Source organism: Schistocerca nitens, chromosome 12 (assembly GCF_023898315.1).
Source record: "Schistocerca nitens isolate TAMUIC-IGC-003100 chromosome 12, iqSchNite1.1, whole genome shotgun sequence".
In the NCBI taxonomy this organism is placed as follows: Eukaryota; Metazoa; Arthropoda; class Insecta; order Orthoptera; family Acrididae; genus Schistocerca; species Schistocerca nitens.
This window is the reverse complement of record NC_064625.1, coordinates 130,171,368-130,192,203: the sequence shown is the minus strand read 5'-3', so window position 1 is coordinate 130,192,203 and position 20,836 is coordinate 130,171,368. Positions and strand designations below refer to the sequence as shown.

The following is a 20,836-nucleotide window of genomic DNA, read 5'->3' as shown; positions in this document are numbered from 1 at the left end:
AGTCTTTCGCTGGGACACCATCTGAGTGACCTGTATATCCCTGAGCTAATGACACCTGGAGTATTAAGACGGTCACCCATCCAAGAACAAACTTTGGTGATTGGGTGAGAACCAGTGTTGCTAACGTTGCAAGACCATCTGGTAGACGACAAATGCAATTTGTGCGAACAGGCCACGTGTTTACATGCTTATGCCGTTGTCCAGAGTGTAGCCTCAGGTGAACCTGATGTATGTCCAGCCTCTATAATGCCACAGTGTAGCCTTGTGGAAAGCTGCTGCATGCACAGCCTCTACAGTATCCCCCATCCAGAGTGTAAGTTTAGGAATACCTGCTTTATGCAGTTTCTCCACATAGTGTTTCATCCAGTGTGGAACCTCTGGTATACCTGCTGCACGCACATCCTCCACACTGCCACACACATGATATTTTTATTTAAAAACTGGTAAGAAACCTAAATTTGAACTGTAACTGGATGAGTAGGACTTAAAAATATACTCGTATGTAATTGTTAAAACTAATCACATATGCATGTCCTGTAAACTGACTCATGCCACATCTTATTGGCGAAAAGAGTGGTTGTAATCATCTGTGACGTATCTAACAAATTATGATAATCCTGTGTCAGCTGCAAACGTAACTGACGCTGTTGCTGTGTCAAGGCAGGAACATACAGGGGTGTCTGCTATGAAGCACAATGTTTGACAGTGTGCACTGAACAGTATGTGTTTAAAACCCGCGCCTGCACCAGCACTGTGTTGCATCGCCAGATCGGCCGCGCATCACCTCCTATCCTGCTTTGCAGAGTGTACGAGGCTCTGACGTCCACGTTCTGTGTTAACGCTTGGACATCCAGCACCTTGTCTCCTATTCTTGGTTGCACCGTCCTTCTACCACCTCTATAGTTGCTCGCAACATTAGGACTCGAAAAGCTGGCAAACTTCACCGTTTGTGAGGTGCTCGATCACAGGTACTGAACCATAACAATGTAGCCTACGTAAAAATGACTTACGTCAGTGGATGTTTCCCGTATGTGCTCCTCAAAGATTGAATTCCCATTTGTCCCTGCTACGCTTCTATACTGTCCTTAACGCAAAGCCAACAGGCGGTATTCAATCTTACTACAGGCAGTGTTCAGGATGTATTGGTTCAGTAGTGTACCTGCCACTGACCACACTACGCAGTGCATTGTAGTGGTGGCTCCTCAACTCTAGTGTAGAACCTCCTATTTGGCATAAGGGTCCAGACTGGGGACTGAGAGGTACGAAATCAAAAGTGTCTGGATATGTCAACATCCAGGCAAATGGCTGCCCAAAACATGCACCACACCACGGCAACATGGCTGGTGAGGGCAGTAACATGATGTGGGAGACATTCACCTGGGCTTCCATAGGACATGTAATAGTAATCCGAGGATTATATTAACATTATTGTGGGCCACCTACATCCATCCATGCTTGATGTTTTTCCTGACAGCATTGATACCTTCTAGCTGAATAACTGTCCCTCTCACAAGACCAGGATCATGCTTCAGCATTTGAGGAACATTACCAGGAACTCACACTGATGTCTTGGCTCCCAAATTCCACTGGCCTGAACCCGGTGGAGGACATGTGGGACGCTATCGAGAGCCAGGTCCTCACCGACAGACCAGCGGCTCGTAATTTATGTGTACTGCGTGATCTGGCCGTGGTAATCTGGTGCCAAATACTACTGGAAAACTTGCAAGGACTTTTCGTATCCATTCCACTGACAATCGTGTTCTGAAGGTGGGCCAACACGTTATTAAAGCCAGTAGTCATTATATTTTCGCTTCTCAATATCAGTTTCTTATTACTCTCATTCCTTTGCTGATAATTACGATCTTGTTGAAGATGCCTAATACTTTAGTCCGCCAAACTCTATCATAGGCTGTCTCCAAGACAACATAATCTGAAGGTAATTCGCCAATTATTCGCAATAACGTATTTTTTGTACTTGTGACTCTTCTGAAGCCCAACTGTCCGTCTTGTAGAGTTTAACCTCAAGTGAACCTCCTGTATGCATACCCTCTACAGTATCCCCCATGCAGAGTGTTGTTGTTGTGGTCTTCAGTCCTGAGACTGGTTTAATGCAGCTCTCCATGCTAGTCTATCCTGTGCAAGCTTCTCCATCTCCCAGTACCTACTGCAACCTACATCCTTCTGAATGTGCTTAGTGTATTCATCTCTTGGTCTCCATCCACGATTTTTACCCTCCACACTGCCCTCCAATACTAAATTGGTGATCCCTTGATGACTCAGAACATGTCCTACCAACCGATCCCTTCTTCTAGTCAAGTTGTGCCACAAACTCCTCTTCTCTTCTCCCCAATTCTATTCAATACCTCCTCATGAGTTATGTGACCTACCCATCTAATCTTCAGCATTCTTCTGTAGCACCACATTTCGAAAGCTTCTATTCTCTTCTTGTCCAAACTATTTATCGTCCATGTTTCACTTCCATACATGGCTACATTCCATACAAATACTTTTAGAAATTACTTCCTGACACTTAAATCTATACTAGAATTTACCAAATATCTCTTCTTCATAAACGCTATACTTGCTGTTGCCAGTGTACATTTTATATCCTCTCTACTTCGACCATCATGAGTTATTTTGCTCTCCAAATAGCAATACTCCTCTACTACTTCAAGTGTCTCATCTCCTAGTCGAATTCCCTCCGCATCACCCGACTAAATTCGACTACATTCCATTATCCTCATTTTCCTTGTGTTGATGTTCATCTTATATCCTCTTTTCAAGACGCTGTCCATTCCGTTCAATTGCTCTTCCAAGTCCTTTGCTGTCTCTGACAGAATTACAATGCCATCTGCGGACCTCAAAGTTTTTATTTATTCTCCATGGATTTTAATACCTACTCCGAATTTTTCTTTTATTTCCTTTACTGCTTGATCAATATACAGATTGAATAACATCAGGGAGAGGCTACAACCCTCTCTCACTCCCTTCACAACCACTGCTTCCCCTCCATGTCCCCCCACTCTTATAACTGCCATCAGGTTTCTGTACAAATTGTAAATAGCCTTTCGCTCCCTATATCTTACCCCTGCCACCTTCAGAATTTGAAAGAGAACATTCCAGTCAACATTGTCAAAAGCTTTCTCTAAATCTACAAACGTAGGTTTGCCTTTCTTTAATCTATTTTCTAAGATACGTCGTAGGGTCAGTATTGCCTCACGTGTTCCAATATATCTATGGAATCCAAACTGATCTTCCCCGAGGTCGGCTTCTACCAGTTTTTCCATTCTTCTGTAAAGAATTCGCGTTAGTATTTTGCAGCTGTGACTTATTAAATTGATAGTTCGGTAATTTTCACATCTGTCAACACCTGCTTTCTTTGGGTTGGAATTATAATATTCTTTTTGAAGTCTGAGGGTATTTCGCCTGTCTCATACATCTTGCTCACCAGATGGTAGATATTTGTCAGGACTGGCTCTCCCAAGGCTGTCAGTAGTTCTAATGGAATGTTGTCTACTCTGGGGGCGTTGTTTCGGCTCAGGTCTTTCAGTGCTCTGTCAAACTCGTCACGCAGTATCATATCTCCCTTTTCATCTTCATTTACATCCTCTTTGATTTCCATAATATGGTCCTTAAGTACATAGCTCTTGTATATACCCTTTATATACTCCTTCCACCTTTCTGCCTTCCCTTCTTTGCTTAGAACTGGGTTGCCATCTGAGCTCTTGATATTCATACAAGTGGTTCTCTTCTCTCCAAAGGTCTTTTTAATTTTCCTGTAGGCAGTATCTATCTTACCCCAAGCCTCTACATCCTTACATTTGTCCTCTAGCCATCCCTGCTTAGCCATTTTGCACTTTCTGTCGATCTCATTTTTGAGACGTTTGTATTCCTTTTTGCCTGCTTCATTTACTGCATTTTTATATTTTCTACTTTCATCAATTAAATTCCATATTTCTTCTGTTACCCAAGGATTTCTACTAGCCCTCGTGTTTTTACCTACTTGATCCTCTGCTGCCTTCACTACTTCATCCCTCAAAGCTCCCCATTCTACTGAATTTTTTTCCCCATGCCTGTAAATTGTTCCCTTATGCTCTCACTGAAACTCTGTACAACCTCTGGTTCAGTCGGTTTATCCACGTCCCATCTCCTTAAATTCTCACTTTTTGCAGTTTGTTCAGTTTTAATCTACAGTTCATAACCAATAGATTGTGGTCAGAGTCCACATCTGCCCCTAGAAATGTCTTACAATTTAAAACTTGGTTCCTAAGTCTCTGTCTTACCATTATATAATCTATCTTCTAGTATCTCCAGGCTTCTTCCATGTATACAACCTTTTTTCATGATTTTTGAACCAAGTGTTGGTTATGAGTATGTTATGCTCTGTGCAATATTCTACTAGGCGGCTTCCTCTTTCATTTCTTACCCCCTATCCATATTCACCTACTACGTTTCCTTCTCTCCCTTTTCCTACTATCGAATTCCAGTCACCTATGACTATAAAATTTTCGTCTCGCTTCACTATCTGAATAATTTCTCTTATCTCATCATACATTTCATCAATTTCTTCGTCACCTGCAGAGCTAGATGGCATATAAACTTGTGCTACTGTAGTAGGCGTGGGATTCGTGTCTATCTTGGCCCCAATAATGCGTTCACTATGTTGTTTGTAGTAGCTTACCCGCACTCCTATTTTTTTATTCATTATTAATCCTACTCCTGCATTACCCCTATTTGATTTTGTATTTATAACCCTGTATTGACCTCACCAAAAGTCTTGTTCCTCATGCCACCGAACTTCACTAACTTTAACCTAGCCATTTCCCTTTTTAAATTTTGTAACCTACCTGCCTGATTAAGGGATCTGACATTCCACGCTCCGATCAGTAGAACGCCAGTTTTCTTTCTCCTGATAACGACGTCCTCTTGAGTAGTCCCCGCCCGGAGATCCGAATGGGGGACTATTTTACCTCCGGAATATTTTACCCAAGAGGACGCCATCATCATTTAACCATAAAGGTAGAGTGTAAGTTTGGGAATACCCACTCTTTGCAGATCTTCCACATGCTCTGTCGTCCAGGTATACTTCCTGCACACAGAACCATCCACACTGACCCTCAGCCAGAGAGCAAGCACCAGCATACGTGCTGTATCCAAAGAATCCACACTACCTCCCATTCTGAGTGTAACCACGGAGACATCTGCAATATATACACCCGCTACATGGTCCATTATTCAAAGTGGAAGCTCGGGTACACCCGCTGTATCAACAGCCTCCTGATCACCCCCACACCCAGAATGTAACCTTGGGCATATCTGCCGTGTCCACAGCCTGGTGTCTACGCTCGCATCGTTCAGCCCGCTACCGACGCTGGACCACAGGGGGATGCTGATGGACCAGGAGGCGCCCTCTGGTGACGTCACGGACGTGAAGCGGCGGCTGGCCACGCAGCTGCAGGCGCTGCTCGTCTTCCGCAAGCCGGACGGCTCCTTCGGGGACCACCCCACGAAGGGCAGCCACAGGTACACAGCTCTAGCCTACCCGACAACCTCACAGCTGACCCACTTGGAACTTTAGGGCCGGATTTCTGACTCAAAATGGAGAAAAAAAGGTCCTATGAACATGTGTCCAGAAATGCATCATTGCCACAATAGATGGCACTGACGAATGACAGTTCCTGTGACCACATACTGTGTGTTCTGTGTGTGATAGGGGCAGTAGCAGTTGTCACGCAGGATACACATAACCGTACTTTGTCTTACATTGTGTTAGCAGGACACTAGCCTGGAGTGTGTACTAGAGTTCATCTCAACATCTCCTAGATGTATTCTGTCTGAGAGGACCAATGAGCACACAAACGTCCAAAAAGGGCTCGAAATGTTGTGTGATGGGGTTGGTTTCTATGAGGGTACTTGTTTTGATACAGCCGTGCTGCATCTCGACCGTTTCCATCTTCTTGGTCATATACAGACGCCATCTCGGCTCGTTCCTGACATGCATACCAGACCATTCTGTGGCTTTCATCACACTGTGTCAATCACATAGCCCACAAATCGCAAGGAACACATGGCACAGAGAGGAACTGTCATTCGTCAGCGTCATCTACCATAACAACAACGCATTTTCGGACACATGTTCACAGGAGCTTTTTTCCTCCATTTCCAGTCAGAAATTGTGCCTGCAGTTAGTCGTTTTTATTAATGTTCAACCTGTATAAGGAGGGAGACTACTAACGTGTCAGTATCTGCTACCCATTTTTACTCCTTACTGGATCATTTCCTAAAAATGTTTGAGAAGATAATGTACTCCAGAATTGTCACCCACCTGTGTAGTAATGGAACGCTTAGCCAGTCACAGTCCGGATTTCAAAAAGGCCACTCTGTTGATTTATTTGTGTACTGAGCACATAATAAAATCCTTAATCGATAAACCCTCATCAGTAGGAACCTTCTTTGACTTGCCGAAGGCATTTGTTTCTATTAATCTTATAATACCCTATTAGAGAAGTTGAGTTTCTATGGAAATCGAGATGCAGTACTGCAATGTATCCCTGAAAGAACGAGCATGAAATATAATGACTGAACTTTAATCCTCCGAGAAATAATTGTTCGGAAGTGGGACACATCAGCGCGATCACAGCAGGAGCATTTTCAAAAACATAAACAATCAGAATTTTTAATGTTAGCAGGTATTAAACTCCTACTTGGCCGAAAACGGCTCCATTAGCTGCTACGAGGGTGAGTCAAATGAAAACCTTAAATATTTTTTTAAATATTATTTATTGTGCAGAAGTGGTATAGAGCTCTATCACTTTTGAACATAATCTCCCCCACGCTCAATGCAAGTCCTCCAGCGCTTACAAAATGCATGAATTCCTTTAGAAAAAAATTCTTTTGGTAGTCTGCGCAACCACTCATGCACCACGTGGCGTACCTCTTCATCACAACGGAACTTATTTCCTCTCATTGTGTCTTTGAGTGGTCCAAACATGTGGAAATCACTTGGGGCAAGATCTGGTGAGTATGGTGGATGAGGAAGACACCCAAAATGCAGGTCTGTGATTGTTGCAACTGTTGTACGGGCAGTGTGGGGCCTTGCATTGTCATGTTGAAAAAGGACACCTGCTGACAGCAGTCCACGTCGCTTTGATTTGATTGCAGCCCGTAGATGATTTTTTAGGAGATCTGTGTATGATCCACGGGTGACAGTGGTCCCTCTAGGCATGTAATGCTCCAAAATGACGCCTTTTTTGTCCCAAAAGAGAGTCAGCATAACCTTCCCTGCTGATGGTTCTGTTCGAAACTTCTTTGGTTTGGTGATGAGGAATGGCGTCATTCATTGCTCGCTCTCTTCGTTTCCGGCTGGTGGAAGTGAACCCAGGTTTCGTTCCCAGTAACGATACTTGCAAGGAAGCCATCGTTCAAAGCTCCGAAGAAATTCTTCACAAGCATCAACATGTTGTTCTCTCATTTCAGGACTCAGCTGCCGTGGCACCCATCTTGTAGACACTTTGTGAAACTCGAGCACATCGTGCACAATGTGTATGCTGACCTATGACTAATGTGTAAACATGCTGCAGTGTCATTCAGTGTCACTCGGCGGTTTTCCTTCACTATGGCTTCAACTGCTGCAATGGTCTGTGGAGTCACAACTCGTTGTGCCTGACCTGGACGAGGAGCATCTTCCACTGAAGTCACACCATTTGCGAACTTCCTACTCCATTCGTAGACTTGTTGCCGTGACAAACATGGATGACCGTACTGAACCTTCATTTGTCGATGAATTTCAATAGGTTTCACACCTTCACTACGCAAAAACCGAATAACAGAACGCTGTTCTTCCATGGTGCAAGTCGCAAGTGGGGCGGCTATCTGTATACTGATACTGCGACGGTATGTGTGCATCTGCACTATGCTGCCACCTACAGGCCATTCTGCACGCTGTTTGTAGCATGCTTACCAACTTACAGGCTAACGGCGCGAAATTTCTATTTGTTATTACAAATTTAAGGTTTTCATTTGACTCACCCTCGTATTTCTGGATTTCTTTTTAGAGTCAGATGCAGGGTCGCCATTGCGGAGCGGAAAACCTTCGTAACGACGGACCGCGATAATCTCTATATGTTGTTGTTGTTGTGGTCTTCAGTCCTGAGACTGGTTTGATGCAGCTCTCCATGCTACTCTATCCTGTGCAAGCTTCTTCATCTCCCAGTACCTACTGCAACCTGCATCCTTCTGAATCTGCTTAGTGTATTGATCTCTTGGTCTCCCTCTACGATTTTTACCCTCCACGCTGCCCTCCAATGCTAAATTTGTGATCCCTTGATGCCTCAAAACATGTCCTACCAACCGATCCCTTCTTCTAGTCAAGTTGTGCCACAAACTTCTCTTCTCTCCAATCCTATTCAATACCTCCTCATTAGTTACGTGATCTACCCATCCAATCTTCAGCATTCTTCTGTAGCACCACATTTCGAAAGCTTCTATTCTCTTCCTGTCTAAACTGCTTATCGTCCATGATTCACTTCCATACATGGCTACACTCCATACAAATACTTTCAGAAACGACTTCCTGACACTTAAATCTATACTCGATGTTAACAAATTTCTCTTCTTCAGAAACGATTTCCTTGCCATTGCCAGTCTACATTTTATATCCTCTCTACTTCGACCATCATCAGTTATTTTGCTCCCCAAATAGCAAAACTCTTTTACTACTTTAAGTGTCTCATTTCCTAATCTAATCCCCTCAGCATCACCCGATTTAATTTGACTACATTCCATTATCCTCGTTTTGCTTTTGTTGATGTTCATCTTATATCCTCCTTTCAAGACACTTTCCATTCCGTTCAACTGCTCTTCCAAGTCCTTTGCTGTCTCTGACAGAATTACAATGTCATCGGCGAACCTCAAAGTTTTTACTTCTTCTCCATGAATTTTAATACCTACACCGAATTTTTCTTTTGTTTGCTTTACTGCTTGCCCAATATACAGATTGAATAACATCGGGGAGAGGCTACAACCCTGTCTCACTCCTTTCCCAACCACTGCTTCCCTTTCATGCCCCTCGACTCTTATAACTGCCATCTGGTTTCTGTACAAATTGTAAATAACCTTTCACTACCTGTATTTTACCCCTGCCACCTTCAGAATTTGAAAGAGAGTATTCCAGTTAACGTTGTCAAAAGCTTTCTCTAAGTCTGCAAATGCTAGAAACGTAGGTTTGCCTTTTCTTAATCTTTCTTCTAAGATAAGTGGTAAGGTTAGTATTGCCTCACGTGTTCCAACATTTCTACGGAATCCAAACTGATCTTCCCCGAGGTCCGCTTCTACCAGTTTTTCCATTCGTCTGTAAAGAATTCGCGTTAGTATTTTGCAGCTGTGACTTATTAAACTGATAGTTCGGTAATTTTCACATCTGTCAACACCTGCTTTCTTTGGGATTGAAATTATTATATTCTTCTTGAAGTCTGTGGGTATTTCGCCTGTCTCATACATCTTGCTCACCAGATGGTAGAGTTTTGTCATGACTGGCTCTCCCAAGGCCATCAGTAGTTCTAATGGAATGTTGTCTACTCCCGGGGCCTTGTTTCGACTCAGGTCTTTCAGTGCTCTGTCAAACTCTTCACGCAGTATCTTATCTCCCATTTCATCTTCACCTACATCCTATATATCTCTATATATAAAAAACAAAAGACTTACTCACTGACTAATCACCGTCCAGCGCAAACCGCTAAGAACAGAAAGCTTGAAATTTGCAGAGAGTATTGACTTTATCTTTTCGAAATTCCAACCCCAAGGGGGTGAAATATGAAATGAAATATTTTTGAAAATATTTCACTACTATGGCAATTTTGAAGCCAGACCTACAAAAAGCGGTATTTGTTTTCTCGGTCAGAAATCAAGAAATTAGTGTTCCAGAATTTTTGGAAATTTAACCATTATGGGGGTGAAACAGTGGGTGCAAAATTTGTTGAAAATAGCTCCTCATTAAAGAACTATTAAAAGATTTTTAAAGCTACATCAATGAGAATTAGGACCTGATTTCTCGATTATAAACAATACGTGTTTCATTGTTCTTGGATATTCAGCGGTTAAGAGGGTGAAGTAGGGGATGACGTGTGTTACAAAAATCTGTTATTAATAAAGGATTTTTAAAGCTACATCTACGAAAATCTGAATATAGTTTCTCGGTTAGAAATCTAAAAAAATACGGTGTTCCACTGTTTTTGGAAATTCAGTCGCTAATCCGGTGAAGTAGGGGATGAAAATATTTCATTACTGAAGGATTTTTAAAGCCACTTCTATGAAAATTTGGATTCTCTGTTACAAATAATAAAATACATGTTCCACTGTTTTTGGTAATACTACCGTAAGTGGGTGAATGAAATAGGGCCATCATCACTAAGCCCAAACTGCTAAGGATAGTAACTTGAAATTTTCTGACGGTATTGATGCTATATCGTATAAATCATTTATGAGGGAGTTGTTTGAAATTCCGCTCCTAAGTGGGTGAAATATGGAACGAAAATTTCTAGGAAAATATTTATTTATTTTAAATTTGTATTTTACTTCTCGGTTAGATATAAAGAAGTATGTGTTAGGTGATGAATATTTCTATAGAATTATCACCACAAGAACGCAAACGGCATGATTAACTGAAAGCTTGGGCTCCAGCTACCAGAATCGCTTTCTGAACGGAACTACATTCGGAAAAGACCATGTCTCTATGGACTTACTTAGTGTGAAAAGTTTAGAAGGTGTTGCAGTTTGTGAACAACGTAAAAATTAGATTAAAGAAATCTGTGCAGACCTTGTCTATGCGAGCGAAGCAGATAGCACTAAGCTAGTATGAAGTATAAAGCAACAAACGATTTGCAAGGCACAGAACCATCAGTGTGATAAGAAATTTGGATTGCAAGAGCCGACTTGTAAACGGAAACGTGTAGACGATAGCATGGTGATGGGGCGCAATCGACAATTCACAAAACTAGACGCTTCAAACATAAAAAACTAAAACTAAACTCCAGCTAAACAGACCAACGGTACCGACCGACCGCCTTGTCATCCTCATCCCACAGGCGTCACTGGATGCGGATATGGAGGGGCATGTGGTCAGCACACCACTCTCCCTGCCATATGTCAGTTTACCAGACTTCTCAGTCAAGTAGCTCCTCAGTTTGCCTCACAACGGCTGAGTGCACCCCGCTTGCCGACAGCGCTCGGCAGACCGGGTGGTCACCCATCCACGTGCTAGCCCAGCCCGACAGCGCTTAACTTCGGTGATCTGACGGGAACCGGTGCTATCACAGCGGCAAGGCCGTTGGCGCTTTAAAAATAAATAAACAAAAAAATTAACATTATTATTATAACTAAAGTAACAGATAACAAGGAAATGCGCCCTTACAAAAAAATGGTTCAAATGGCTCTGAGCACTATGGGACTTAACAGCTATGGTCATCAGTCCCCTAGAACTTAGAACTACTTAAACCTAACTAACCTAACGACAGCACACAACACCCAGCCATCACGAGGCAGAGAAAATACCTGACCCCGCCGGGAATCGAACCCGGGAACCCGGGCGTGGGAAGCGAGAACGCTACCGCACGACCACGAGATGCGGGCATGCGCCCTTACATTAACACAGTCGCAAGACAAAAGAGTCAGAAGAAGGATACTTCAATCCTTACGCTGTTTTAATAAAGAAAATGTGAGAAAATCAAACATAGCTACATTTAGTAGAACGATATAAGTTCCGTTAGCAACTCAAAATAATCGGACTGCTGACATTATCCAGACATTGGTTTGCTATAGTACATGCCTGGTTTAGTTCTTTTTTCAGAAACAGAGTGCTGAAAGGTTTCCCAAGCGGTTACAGTAATACAGAGAAGTCTGCATGGGAGAAACTACATTGGGAATCCCACAGGCTTCCATCATTGGTCCAGTACTCTTCTTGCTTTATACTAATGATTTTCCGATATATTTGGAACAGAAGGCAGAAATTAGCCCTATTCGCGGATAATATACTGAAGAGCCAAAGAAGCTGGTACACCTGCCTAATATCGTGTAGAGCCCCCGCGAGCGCGCAGAAGTGCCGCAACACGACGTGACACGGACACGACTAATGTCTGAAGTAGTGCTGTGCTGGAGGGAACTGACACCATTAATCCTGTAAGGCTATCCATAAATCCGTAAGAGTATGAGGAGTCGAGATCTTTTCTGAATAGCGCGTTGCATCACAGATATGCTCAGTAATGTTCATGACTCGGGAGTTTCATGGCCAGCAGAAGTGTTGAACTCAGAAGAGTGTTCCTTAAGCCACTCTGTAGCAATTCTGGACGTGTGGGATGTCGCATTGTCCTGCTAGAATTGCCCACATCCGTCTACATGCTCAGTAGGCATGAATGGATGCAGGTGATTAGACATGATGCTTACATAAGTGTCATCCGTCAGTCGTATGTCAACGTATCAGGGGTCCCATTTGACTCCAACCGCACACGCCTCACATCATTACAGAGCCTCCACCTGCTTGAACAGTCCCCTGCTGACGTGCAGGGTCGATGGATTCATGAGGTTTCCACAAACTTACACGTCCATCCGCTCGATACAATTTGGAACGAGACTCGTCCGACCAGGCAACAAGTTTCCAGTCATCTACAATCCAATGTCGGTGTTGGCGGGCCCACGCGAGGTGCAAAGCTGTCTATCGTGCAGTCATCAAGGATACACGAGTGGACCTTCGGCTCCGAAACCCCGTACCGATGATGTTTCGTTGAATGTTTAGCATGCTGACACTTGTTGATGGCCCAGCACTGAAAACTGCAGCAGTTTGCGTAAGCGTTGCACCTATGTCGGGTTGAACGATTCTCTTCAGTCGTCGTTGGTCTCGTTCTTGCAGGATCTTTTTCAGGCTGCAACGATATCGGAGATTTGTTCTTTTAACGGATTCCGGATATTCACTATACAGTCGTTGAATGGTAGGATGGTAAAATCCCCACTTCATCGGCACCTGAGTGATGCTGTGTACCATCGTTCGCGCGGCGATTACAACACCGCATTCAAACTCACTTAAATCTTGACAACCTGCCACTGTGGCAGCAGTAACCGATCTAACAACTGCGCCAGACACTTGTTGTATAGGCGTTGCCGACGGCAGCGCCGTATTCTGCCTGTTTACGTATCTCTGTATTTGAATACGCATGCCTATACCAAGACGCCTGGACACCTATCTTGTTGAAAACCCCTCCTGGCACAAAGTAACAATGCGGACGCGATCGAACCGTGGTATTGATCTTCTAGGCATGGTTGAACTACAGACAACACGAGCTGTGTACCCCCTTCCTGGTGGAATGACTGGAACTGAACGGCTGTCGGACCCCCTCCGTCTAATAGGCGCTGCTCATACATGGCTATTTACATCTTTGGACAGGTTTAGTGAAATCTCTGAACAGTCAAAGGGGCTGTGTTTGTGATACAGTTCCACAGTCAACGTCTACATTTATCTTCAGGAGTTCTGGGAACTGGGGTGATGCAAAACTTTTTTGATATCGACTAATTTTAAATTAGGCTCTTTACAGAAAACAAGAAAAAATTCAAGTAAACAAAGGCTCGAAAGTGCTATCTTAAGAAATAGGCTCTAAAGTGCTTAGCTTACGAAATATGAGCCCCTTTTCATCTTTGACACTATGAAACACATCTCTTGTACTGTGAGCTCTTGGCTTCTCAGTCCGCAGCTCGTGGTCGTGCGGTAGCGTTCTCGCTTCCCGCGCCCGGGTTCCCGGGTTCGATTCCCGGCGGGATCAGGGATTTTCTCTGCCTCGTGATGACTGGGTGTTCTGTGATGTCCTTAGGTTAGTTAGGTTTAAGTAGTTCTAAGTTCTAGAGGACTGATGACCATAGCTGTTAAGTCCCATAGTGCTCAGAGCCATTTGAACCATTTGGCTTCTCACATTTTGGGAGGAAGCAGTATGGACCAAACAAGAAAAGTACTTTCCAGTAAACAAGGACTGCGAAATGCATACCTTAAGAGCTATGAGCACTTATTCAATAGAAGTGTTGTGTTACATACGAGTGACAGTATGTCTTCTAGACCCCATATTTAATGGCCATTTTTTCTTGTTTTGTTCAATATTTCCTTCTCCCAAAATATGGAAAGCAAGGATCTTCCAGTTGAAGGGATCTGTTTCACAATATTGCAGATGAACAAGTGCTGATTTCTCTAAAGGTAAGCGCTTTAGAGCCCGCATCTCGTGGTCGTGCGGTAGCGTTCTCGCTTCCCACGCCCGGGTTCCCGGGTTCGATTCCCGGCGGGGTCAGGGATTTTCTCTGCCTCGTGATGGCTGGGTGTTGTGTGCTGTCCTTAGGTTAGTTAGGTTTAAGTAGTTCTAAGTTCTAGGGGACTTATGACCACAGCCGTTGAGTCCCATAGTGCTCAGAGCCATTTGAACCATTTAAGCGCTTTAGAACCCTAGTTTACTTGGCTATTTTTTTTTTTTTTTGTTTTGATGTAAGGAACATTATCTAAATTTCGTCGGGGTTTTTTTTTCGGAAATCTTGTACGTACAGGTCTGTCTCCCATGCGTTCAGATGGTTCAATTGACTATAAGCCTAATCTAGGACGAATGGGCACATTACGTTCCGCTTTAAAAACCTATTTGTTTGTAACGGGAAGCAAAACAAAGCTTTTGATTGAGAAGGGGCGTCGCTTGAAAGACGTGATGGGCAGTATTTGCTTGGTCCGACTCCACCTACACACTGCGAAAACCGAATTGCAGATATCTTCCCAAACAACAGAGGAAATGCACCTGAAGGCTATTCAGAGATATACCTTATATATACAGGATGGTTCATTGATCGTGACCGGGCGAAATACCTCACGAAATAAGCGTCAAACGAAAAAACTACAAAGAACGAAACTCGTCTAGCTTGAAGGAGGGAACCAGATGACACTATTGTTGGCCCGCTAGATGGCACTGCCATAGGTCATACGGATATCAACTGCGCTTTTTTAAAATAGGAACCCCAATTTTTTATTACATATTCGTGCAGTACGTAAAGAAATATGAATGTTCCATTGGACCACTTTTTTCACTTTGCGACAGATGGCGCTGTAATAGTCACAAACGTATAAGTACGTGGTATCACGTAACATTCCACCAATGTGTGATACATTAGTGGTGTTAAAATGGACCGTTTACCAATTGTGGAAAAGGTCGATAGCGTGTTGATGTATGGCTATTGAGATCAAAACGCCCAACGGGCGTGTGCTATGTATGCTGCTCGGTATCCTGGACGACATCATCCAAGTGTCCGGACCGTTCGCCGGATAGTTACGTTATTTAAGGAAACAGGAAGTGTTCAGCCACATGTGAAACGTCAACCACGACCTGCAATAAATGATGATGCCCAAGTAGGTGTTTTAGCTGTTGTCGCGCCTAATCCGTAGATTAGTAGCAGAAAAATTGCGCGAGAATCGGGAATCTCAAATACGTCGGAGTTGAGAATGTTACATGAACATCGATTGCACCCGTACCATATTTCTATGCACCAGGAATTGCATGGCGACGACCTTGAACGTCATGTACAGTTTTGCCACTGGGCACAAGAGAAATTACGGGACGATGACAGATTTTTTGCACGCGTTCTATTTAGCGACGAAGCGTCATTCACCAACAGCGGTAACGTAAACCGGCATAATATGCACTGTTGGGCAACGGTAAATCCACGATGGCTGCGACAAGTGGAACATCAGCGACCTTGGCGCGTTAATGTATGGTGCGGCATTACGGGAGAAAGGATAATTGGACCCCATTTTATCTATGGCAATCTAAATGGTGCAATGTATGCTGATTTCCTACGTAATGTTCTACCGATGTCACTGCATGACAGAATGGCGATGTACTTCCAACATGATGGATGTCCGGCACATAGCACGCGTGCGGTTGAAGCGGTACTGAATAGCATATTTCATGAGAGGTGGATTGGTCGTCGAAGCATCATACCATGGCCCGCACTTTCACCGGATCTGACGTCCCCGCATTTCTTTCTGTGGGGAAAGTTGAAGGATATTTGCTATCGTGATCCACCGACAACGCCTGACAACATGCGTCAGCGCATTGTCAATGTATGTGCGAACATTGCGGAAGGCGAACTACTCGCTTTTGAGAGGAACGTCGTTACACGTATTGCCAAATGCATTGAGGCTGACGGACATCATTTTGAGCATTTATTACATTAATGTGGTATTTACAGGTAATCAAGCTGTAACAGTATGCGTTCTCAGAAATGATAAGTTCACAAAGGTACATGTACCACATTGGTACAACCGAAATAAAATGTTCAAACGTACGTACTTTATGTATTTTAATTTAAAAAACCTACCTGTTACCAACAGTTCGTCTAAAATTGTGAGCCATACGTGTGTGACTATTACAGCGCCATCTATCACAAAGCAAAATAAGTGGTCCAACTAAGACATTCACATTTGTTTACGTACTACACGAATATGTAATAAGAAAGGGGGGTTCCTATGTTAAAAAAACACAACTGACAACCGTTTGACCTATGGCAGCGCCATCTAGCGGGATATATATGGAAGCCAAAGAAAAGCGCTATAGACACGCATATTCAAATACAAAAAATATGTAAACAGGCAGGAACCGGCGCTACAGTCGGCAACTCCTATGTTAAGACAACAAGTGTTAGTCACTGCTGCTCCAATGGCAGGTTATCAAGATTTAACTGAATTTTGACGTGGTGCTACAGTCAGCGCATTAACGATGCGTGAGCCGTTCACCAAAACATCATCGATGTGGCCTTCGGGAGCTAAGGCCCGCTGATGTACACTTGATGTGTGCTTTGCACCTCGCCTGGGTCCATCAGCACTGACATTAGACTGTTGATGACTGGAAACATGTTGCCTGGTCGAATGAGTCTCGTTTCAAGTTGTATTCATCGGATGGACGTGTAAGGCTATGGAGACAGCCTCATGAATCCATGGAGGTTGCATGTGAGCATGGGAGTTTTCAACTGGTGGAGGCTCTGTAACAGTGTGGAACCTGTGCAGTGGAGTGATAAAGGATCCCCTGACACGTCTAGATACAACTCTGACAGGTGACACGTACGTAAACATCCTGTCTGATCACGTGCATCAATTCTTGTCCATTGTGCATTCCGATGGACTTGGGCAATTCCAGCAAGACAATGCGATACCCCACACATCCAGGATTGCTACAGTGTCTGCAGGAACACTTTTCTGAGTTTACACATTTCCGGCGGTCACGCAATTCCCCAGACATGAACACTATTATGCATATTTGGGATTCCTTGCAGCGTGCTGTTCAGAAGAGGTCTCCACCCCCCTCCTATTTTTTTTTATTTTTTTATTTACTCGTCATGTTCCGTAGGATCAAATTGAGGACCAAATCTCCAAAGTCATGGATCGTGTCAGTACATGCAATACAACATAAAAGTAATAACATATAAAAATAAATGTTCATGAACCTTAAAATAGTCAGTCCATAAGTTTAAGTAAACGCTATCAGCAGTACAATGAAAAATCAGCTTAATTTTTCAAGGAACTCCTCGACAGAACAAAAGGAGTGACCCATGAGGAAACTCTTCAGTTTCGATTTGAAAGCGCGTGGATTACGGCTAAGATTCTTGAATTCAAGTGACTGCTTATTGAAAATGGATGCAACAGTATACTGCACACTTTTTTGCACAAGAGTTAAGGAAGTCCGATCCAAATGCAGGTTTGATTTCTGCCGAGTATTAATCGAGTGAAAGTTGCTTATTCTTGGGAATAAACTAATATTGGCAACAAGAAACGACGATAAGAAATATACGTATTGGGAGGCCAATGTTAAAATACCCAGACTCGAGAACAGGTCGACAAGAGGTTCGCGAACTAACACCACTTATTGCCCAAACCGCCCGTTTCTGAGCCAAAAACATCCTTTTAGAATGGGAAGAGTTACCCCAATATATAATACCATACGACAATAGCGAATGAAAATAAACAGACTAATTTTCGTGTCGAACTATCACTTACTTCAGATATCGTTCGCATAGTAAAAATGGCAGTATTAAGTCTTTGAAAAAGATCCTGAACGTGGGCTTTCCACAACAGCTTACTATCTATCTGAACATCTAGAAATCTGAACTGTTCAGTTTCACTAATCATATGCCCGTTCTGTGAACTAAAAATGTCAGGCTTTGTTGAATTGTGTGTTAGAAACTGTAAAAACTGAGTCTTACTTTGATTTTGCGTTAGTTTATTTTCTACAAGCGATGAACTGTGGTCATGTACTGCACTATTTGAAACCGAGCCAATGTTGCACACAACCTCCTTTACTACCAAGCTAATGTCATCAGCAAACAGAAATATTTTAGAGTTACCTGTAATACTAGAGGGCATATCATTTATATAAGTAAGGAACAGGAGTGGCCCCAACACTGATCCCTGGGGCACCCCCCACTTGACAGTACCCCACTCAGATCCCACATCACAGCCGTTATCAACATTGTGAATAATGACGTTTTGCTGCCTTTTGCTAAAGTAGGAGGTGAACCAATTGTGAGCTACTCCCCGTATTCCATAACGGTCCAACTTCTGGCGCAATATTTTACGATCAAAACGATCAAATGCCTTAGTTAAATCAAAACATATGCCAAGCGTTCGAAACCTTTTGTTTAACCCATCCAGTACCTCACAGAGAAAAGGGAATAAAGCTTTCCAGTTGTTAAACGACTTCTAAATCCGAACCGTACTCTTACGGATTTATGGACAGCCCTGCAGTATTCATATTGTCAGTTCCCTCCAGCACTCCTTCCCAAGTCGAGTCCATGCCACGTCGTGTTGCGGCACTTCGGCGTGTTTGTAGCGGCCCTACACGGTATTAGGCAGGTGTACCAGTTCCTTTGTTCAAATGGTTCAAATGGCTCTGAGAACTATGGGACTTAACTTCTGAGGTCATCAGTCCCCTAGAACTTAGAACTGCTTAAACCTAACTAACCTAAGGACACCACACACATCCATGCCCGAGGCAGGATTCGAACCTGCGACCGTAGCAGTCGCGCGGTTCCCTACGGAAGCCCCTAGAACCGCTCGGCCACCGCGGCCGGCAGTTCCTTTGTCTCTTCAGTGTATGTATGAATGGGAATGGGAGCTTTGCTGGATAGTGTCCGTTTGTCGTCAGTCACTGGCCCTCGCAACACACATAAAATCACAAATCAGATTGGTTCTAGCTGTAGTGTACCCCAAAAGATCCTGAGGAAGATCCCAGCAGAGTGGTCCAAACGTCAAACAATTTAGAAGAAACATGATGCAGCCTAATAACCCAGAAGATCTTAACTTCAGATTATCCAGCTTGAGAGACGCACGCCTCTGTTGCAGCGGCACGGTATGGGCCCTGGACGTGCTGAACCGCGCGCAGGCTCACGTCGCCGTTGACCCGCAGCTCCTGACGTCGGCCAAGCGGTGGCTGCAGGCCCGCCAGCGCGCCGATGGAGGTTTCGCGCCTGACGATGCCGCCACCGGCGACGTCGAAACGACGGCCGAGACTCTCGTCGCGCTGCTCGCTGTTGGGCTCGAAACGGAGGTGAGTCATCCACCTTTCCGAGCAGATCTTACCTCAGAGCTTTCTCACTCTGCCTGACAAGGTTCCTTCACCCCTGACAGAGCCCTCACATTCTCAATAAGTGGCCATATTTTGCTATCGCTCAAGTACATTTGGCATAGATGGTAATAATTGCTTAATACACTACTAGCCATTAAACTTGCTACAACAAGAATAAATGCAGACGATAAACGGGTATTCATTGGACAAATATATTATACTAGAACTGACATTTGATTACATTCTCACCCAATTTGGGTGCGTAGATCCTGAGAAATCAGTACCCACAACAACCACCTCTGGCCGTAATAACGGTATTGATACGCCTGGGCACTGACTCAAACAGAGCTTGGATGGCGTGTACAGGTACAGCTGCCCATGCAGCTTCAACACGATACCACAGTTCATCAAGAGTAGTGACTGGCGTATTGTGACGAGCCAGTTGCTCGGCCACCATTGACCAGATGTTTTCAATCTGGAGAATGTGCTGGCCAGGGCAACAGTCGAACATTTTCTGTATCCAGAAAGGCCCGTACAGGACCTGCAACATGCGGTCGTGCATTATCCTCCTGAAATGTAGGGTTTCGCAGGGATCGAATGAAGGGTAGAGCCACGGATCGTAACACATCTGAAATGTTACGTTCACTGTTCAAAGTGCCGTCAATGCGAACAAGAGGTCACCGAGCCGTGTAACCAATGGCACCCCATACCATCACGCCGGGTGATACGCCAGTATGGCGATGAGGAATACACGCTTCCAACGTGCGTTCACTGCGATGTCGCCAAACACGGATGCGACCATCATGATGCTGTAAACCGAACTTGGATTCATCCGAAAAAATGAAGTTTTGCCATTCGTGCACCCAGGTTTCTCGTTGAGTACACCATCGCAGGCGCTCCTGTCTGTGATAAGGATAACCGCGGCCATGATCTCCGAGCTGATAGTCCGTGCTGCTGCAAACGTCTTCGATCTGTTCGTGCAGATGGTTGTTGTCTTGCAAACGTCCCCATCCGATGACTCATGGATCGAGACGTGGCTGCACGATCCGTTACAGCCATGCGGATGCCTGTCATCTCGAGTGCTAGTGATTCGAGGCCGTTGCGATCCAGCGCGGCGTTCCGTATTACCCTCCTGAACCCACCGAGTCCATATTCTACGAACAGTCATTGGATCTCGACCAACGCGAGCAGCAATGTCGCGATACGATAAACCGCAA

At 44.1% G+C, this 20,836-nt stretch overlaps 1 protein-coding gene and 1 pseudogene across 1 annotated transcript in view; one reads left to right on the top strand and one right to left on the bottom strand.

Annotated features, from left to right (window-relative positions):
- Positions 1 to 20,836, top strand: part of LOC126214956 (C3 and PZP-like alpha-2-macroglobulin domain-containing protein 8) — an 877,403-nt gene that overhangs the window by 755,381 nt on the left and 101,186 nt on the right. The window contains exons 20-21 of the mRNA XM_049941592.1: positions 5,332 to 5,523; positions 19,397 to 19,601. Of these exons, the coding sequence (XP_049797549.1) occupies positions 5,332 to 5,523; positions 19,397 to 19,601 (397 nt within the window). The remainder of the gene's footprint in view (positions 1 to 5,331; positions 5,524 to 19,396; positions 19,602 to 20,836) is intronic.
- On the bottom strand, positions 11,211 to 11,328 carry LOC126215596 (5S ribosomal RNA; annotated as a pseudogene).